The 6,510-nt window shown below is 32.7% G+C and overlaps 1 protein-coding gene across 1 annotated transcript in view; it reads left to right on the top strand.

Moving 5' to 3' along the window:
* Positions 1-6,510, top strand: part of LOC106679372 (uncharacterized) — a gene marked incomplete at its 3' end in the record, with an annotated part of 135,074 nt that overhangs the window by 7,527 nt on the left and 121,037 nt on the right. The window contains 1 exon segment of the mRNA XM_014418489.2: positions 344-565. Within this exon segment, the coding sequence (XP_014273975.1) occupies positions 344-565 (222 nt within the window).

Here is a 6,510-nt window from a genome sequence, read left to right as displayed (position 1 = left end):
TGAGGAACACCGTCGGATTTAGAAAAGAGAAAAGGCTAGTTGATAGATTACTTTAAAGGTTATATCAGAGAGGTAGGAGCGGATGACAACTACTATATATATATATATATAACCTAGGTTCCCTGTACTTTTTTTTTGTGAGTTTAAGCTAAAAAATTGCAATTATAATAGACTTGTGCAATAAACTTTAACACCGCATGTTCATCAATCCCATTCCGGTCATACTTTAAAATCTTTTTGTATATATATGCCTTCCATATTTTTGTGTCAATTGAAAGTTAGAAGCATATTTTAAGAAAAGACAAATTCGGGCGCCAGAAATCATCGTTATATTTCATTACAGGTTTCTCCTCCTTGCGATTTTTACGAGCCGCGGCACATTCGGAGCTGTATCGGAGGCTCCAGAGATATTGGAAATGGCGGAGGAGGCCCTTGGGGAGGGAGGGGACCACGTCCAAGGAGATATGGACGAAGGACCAGACCTCGAAGAAATGTGGGTCCACTACGCGATCCTCGACTTGGCCTACTATCTAAGGTCACATAAGTTCAACGAGTACGACAGGAGGTATAATATATAAATATTTCACATCGATATTTACATCTAAATTTCTTTTTAACATGGACATTAAATTTTGGCACCGATATTCCATGATTATTGTTAAATCGAGATATCGATATACCATTTTAAAAAAAACATAAGAATTTTAAGAACAGATTTGAAATTAAGTACTTACATTTAATCCATTTCATACCGGTATCGACATTCGACTTTCCTATTAATATCGATATCAAACCTTAGCAACGATATTTCAATATTTGTTATCGAAATATCAATATTTCATTTTAAAAAAACAAAAACAAAAATGAAATTTCAAGAATAGATATAAAATTAAATATCATAATTTTATATTAAAATTTTAAATCAATGTCGATATTCAGTTTTCCTAATAATGTCAATATCGGATTTTGGCAACGATCTTCTTTTAATCTAGATATCGAAGTTTTATTTATAAAGTACATAAATTTTAAGGTCAGATGTAAGATCATTTGCTTAAATTTTATTCGTATTAGATATTGAAATCAATATAATTTTTTATGAAAGTATTTTACTTTTGTAACGCTTAGAGCGTTTGCCTTATTATGTCATAGAATTTGAAATTTTAGTTAGGATTTCTATAAAATTTTAATGTTATATTGCTTGTAAATTGTCAGATAACTAACTGTCTCAAAAATTAGTTTTTAAAATATTCTTTGACAAAGGTTTTTAGAGCCAGGAAATGCAGATACCAAATAAGACGGGCTATATAAAAAAAAAAATCGTTTACTTAAATATTACATTTGACAAAAAAATTCTGATTTTATTTTGAAATGGACACATTCTAAAAATATTACCATAGACAGGGTTTCTTTTTCCGCTGTCGTTTCTTTATAGACTACCCTAAAAGTAGAAGGGTCGTAAAAAAGTAACCACAGACAATATATTTATGCAAAAATGCTAAATACAAAATAAATCAATTTTATATCTGACATAAAATATATAGGTTGGGGAAAAATAAACCCATAATTTTTTCGTGAAATTCAAGACTTTATCTAATATGGTTTGGATTGTCCAATTTGGGTCAAATATGTACCGTTTTGTTTTATAATTTGTTGCCATTTTAAAGTTAGCTTCATAATGCCTCCCTCATAGAAGTCTTTGTTCATATTGATGAAAAACTCTAGAAACCGATTTTCACAATCTTCTCTTGATGCCAATTTCTTATCACCAATGGTATTTCAATTATTGATTTAAATTAGAAGATCGTCTGATTTAAGATAGAAGGCGTCTGAGAAGAATATGACCACGGATATTCTGTTCAGACGCCTTGGTGTATTATCAGAGATTGTTAAAGATGAGAGACTAAGAACTAATGGGTTTGGGTGGGTAAGTATTTTGGAATGAAAGTAAGTATGTCTATTTCGGACTAAATCTGCAACAAACGGGATATTGAGGTTCAATGGAGGGATAAACTTATTTGTGAGATAACAAGAAGGATTTTGGATTGTAAGGATTGGATAAAGATGGAATATTATAGTTTGGTGTAGCCTCAAAGCTCGATTCCGAATGTCCAAAAATGTCTGATCATTTGTAGTACATGGGGAGTTCAGAATGTTTATCAAGTAGGTGTAGTAATCGATTTTTTTTTTAAATATCTTTATTGAAATTTACAACTGTATATTACATAATACATTTAGTAAATTTGATCTTAGTTAAAATGTAGTGTTACAGGCGTGTAGAGCAACTACGCATTAGTAGCACTCTATGACATTTTACATTAGCTGGTCTCGTGTCCATTTTCTTTTCAGGAGCTTCGGAGGATTGTCAGGAATAGAAGAGGATGCAAGTTTGGAAACTAGGGGGTTTGAGTGGTTAGGGAGTTTATAATGCAAGGAGTGATATCTAGTTCGGGCTAGATCGGTTACGTAGGGAACTATCGAAATTTAAGAGCACTTTTTTGTCTTTTTAGCCTAGTGTAGGGATTAAAAGTAGTTCTTTTTTCAAGGTGAAGTCCGGAGTAGCGAATGTGTTCAACAGACTTCAGTAGGACAAACAAAATATAGTAGGGTCGGAGAGTAGAGGTTTACAGTGGAAGATAAAGGTGATCTTAAGGGAATTTTGGGATCTATATTGATCCTCCAATTGTGTCAACATTCTGTAATGGATGTTATGTGTAATTGTAGAGTCTGTGATGCAATAGCGGAACCATTGTTTACAGACAGTACACATGTGTCATCAGCGTATGTTGTTAGGACTGTGTTAGGACAAATTAGGATATCCGCTGTATAAACCTTACAGAGAATAGGACCCAGGGTATCACCTTGAGGAACACCGTCGGATTTAGAAAAGAGAAAAGGCTAGTTGATAGATTACTTTAAAGGTTATATCAGAGAGGTAGGAGCGGATGACAACTACTACTAGTGTGGCTCTAAAACCCAGGGTTGAATCCTGGCCTCCTCCAGCAGCTTCAGCCAATTGTCTCGGTCACTTGCAGCGGCCATCCAATTCCGAAGCCTTTGTTGCATCAGCTGCAACACCATCAGTCCATCGCAGCTATGGTCTTCCTCTTCTCTTGGTACCATGGAGTGGCTCCATCAATAATTGTGTTGGTGGATCCTCACTGCCCGTACTAACGACGTGTCCTGCTCGTCTCAGTCTTGCAAATTTCATCACTTGAACTATATCAGGCTCCATAAACATAGTGTACAGCTCCTGGTTATCCTACTTTTTCACTCTCCTCCAATGAGAACACCACCATATAAACGTCTGCGTATTTTTCTTTCAAACACTAGGAGTTCCTGTTCACAAGCCCGGGAGGTAGTCCAAGTTTGATTTTCTGAAGAGAACTCTACTCCAGAACTGCCTTGCCATAGAAAAATAGCACAGAGGATAGAAAAATAGGAAAGGATTAGTAGGAAATAAGTACGAGGAAGGAATTTAATAGAAATGCATAATTTAATAATAGAATGGAAACCTTCATCGTAGCGAATAGTTCTATTATTATTAACTTCTTTTACTTTAACGAGATTACTATTTCAATTGTTAATTGCAATCCCGATATGAAAACAATAGTGGCTAGGGGTACTAACTACCTGCACCGCGGTACTAACGATCCTTCTCCCCTTCTCTCTTAGCCAATAGGAAACTTTATTATAAAAGGCTTCCTCGTTGGCAATCTCTGATTGGATCTCGGCTGATCCTCCGATCTCGGACCGCCAATTAGATCAGCCCTTGGTCGGACTGGAAAACCGGACTCGATGCCATTACAAAACGATTTATAGGAATAGATATAGTTCAGATAAATTACCACTTAACTGCAAATCTGAGAAACTATTTGTAGAGATATATATGTTAATAATTTTTATCTTAAGACTTAAATTATTAAATATTGTTTGTTTATTTTTCTTTAGAGGTAAATACGGTCCCTTTGGTGTCCAACTTAAGTCGTTTGCCCTTATATATAGTATAGTGTCTTATCTATAATAATATAATATTTCTCGTTTTAAAATTTTAATATTTTTTCTTTTTAAGTATGACAAAAATATAACTATTAAATAAAATAAACATTTGTTCAATATGGAATTGTTATTGAATCAATATTGAAAATATTAAGAATGCTTTTATGGAGATGGCCATCGTGGTAACTGAAAAGATTATAGGTTAAGTAAAATAAAAAAAAGTAATCAGTTAATTAATATGTAGATATTACAACAATATCAGACCTATGAAACGTAAAACTACACCAACCAAACTCGTGAAAGAATGAATCGTTCATACACGCGTTTTTCGTTATTCCCTTCTTCAACTTTGTATTTTAAATATTATAATTTTTAATAGATATATTTTCATAAAATTATTTTTGCTTCTTAGCCCCATGGCTCGTGGGGGTTATTTCAGGATGGAAAAAAACAGGTTGAGGGGGGGTGGGCTCCTTTTCTCCTTTGGTAATGCGTTTGAAGAGGGGGCTGAAAAGGAGTAGGGTAGGAAGGGGGTAGTCTGAATTTTGTGTCAGTCTGACAGTGACGGGAGAAGATGGTTGGGAATGCGGTCAGTAAATAACATAAATGAGTTGAATGAACTTATTTAATAGTGCCAACGTTATGGCCATAGTTTCCAGCCTTCTTCAGGGCTAATAAAAAAAGAGCAAGATAACCAATGAATACAAAAAAACATAATAATAGAAAATATAAACAGAATGATTAAAGTGAGAATAAAGAATTAAGAATAAAACTCAATAAAAATAAAGTTATGGAAAAGAAAACGTATATATAGGTAATTAAATATGTAATTAGAATAACATAGTCAAGAGAATAAAAAAAATTAAAGTTACATAATGCAAAGAAATAAAGAAATATGAATATTTTAATTTAATTATAATTACAAGATTAAAGTTGTAAACTTAATAAAATAAATTAATTAAAGTTGTAGACTTTCCACAGTTAATTACTTTTTTTATTATTATTATTATAATAATATATAAATACGTTTTATTTTCCACAACTTTTATCACTTTTTGTTTAACTATTTTCATTCTGTATAACTATTTACTTTAATCATTCTGTTTATATATTTTTTTTATTGTTTTTGTATTCATTGGATGTTATCTTGCTCTTTTTCTTAGCCCTGAAGAAGGCTAGAAACTCTGGCCGAAACGTTGGCACTATTAAATAAGTTCTTTCGACGTACTTTTGTTATTTACTGACCACGACCGCAACCATCTTCTCCTCATATATATCATACACTACTCTTCTGAACTATCAACTATTTTCTTATCATCAAAAATAATTTAATTACTTGTACTTAGTCTGCTTTCTAACACTATGTAATACGTCCATATTACTACTCCTATTTCCAGGAATGTTTATTCAACCTGTAAAAAATATTTTTTCTCTTATCTCCTTAGGTTAATTATCAAACCCTTATAGTTTGTATTTATCCGTTTTTCGCTACTAATAAAAATGTGAAATGGTAAATTATCTCAAATAAACAAAATTTAAGGGGCTATGTTACTAATAGTAAATTTTAAGAAAACGAAGTTCTTTTTTTTGTAGGGGCTTGTTTTGAAATGTACTTAGCCCCTTATACATCTAGGTATCTCAGTTATTCTGTGGATTTTGAGGTTGGAGTACCGCACACTAGTTATATAGACACCTAACCCCTTCATCCACTCTGAAGATTAAAAATTAAAAAAACATTACGAGAAAGAAGAAAATGTCTTAAATATTCGTCATTAGAGTTCAACGAGGATAAGGTTTTAGCGTATTTTATAAAGGCCGTTATAATATAACACTCAATCACTGTTGCCGATTCTCTCGATCAAAAAATACAAACTGCCGCGTTAATTGCCACGTTTAACTGTCATATGTATACCTCTTTTGGCAAAATAATTTATTATAATCAGATATCGACCACAAGTATTTTTTCCACAAATTCATTCCTTTTATTAATACCTCAATATTTGGGAGTCGTTTCAAATTGATGTATTTATTTTTGATTAATAAGTAGTGACTTTTAAGCTTACAGTTAAAATAATTAGAAATGCATATATTTGAAGATGAACATTGAAAACATAAAGATTGATAGTACAAAAATAATCATATGAACAGTACAAAAACTGTTTATTTTATTATCCTACATACTTCTGCCTTATTAAAAAAATATAAAAATATGACTATTATAAGGCCTATCTGGACATACAGAGTTGAGCTTTGAGGCTCCACTGAACCATCAAATTCCTCCCGAATTCAATCCTTACAGTCCAAAATTCTTTGTCATGAATCAAGTCATCCATCATGACCTCAATGTCTCATATGTTGCCGATTTGGCCAGAACCAGATACCATTCCTTCCATGGAAAACTTCCCAACCACCCAGATCCACTTGTTTCTAACCTGGCTTCTCCTTCATTACCTAATAATCCTCCTAGCTGTCTGAAAAGAAGATGGCCTCGGGATCTTCTCCTCTAGAAATGTT

This window comes from Halyomorpha halys, unplaced genomic scaffold, assembly GCF_000696795.3.
Source record: "Halyomorpha halys isolate HHAL.00 unplaced genomic scaffold, Hhal_1.1 Scaffold199.1, whole genome shotgun sequence".
NCBI lineage: Eukaryota > Metazoa > Arthropoda > Insecta > Hemiptera > Pentatomidae > Halyomorpha > Halyomorpha halys.
This window is presented reverse-complemented; position numbering and strand designations above follow the sequence as displayed.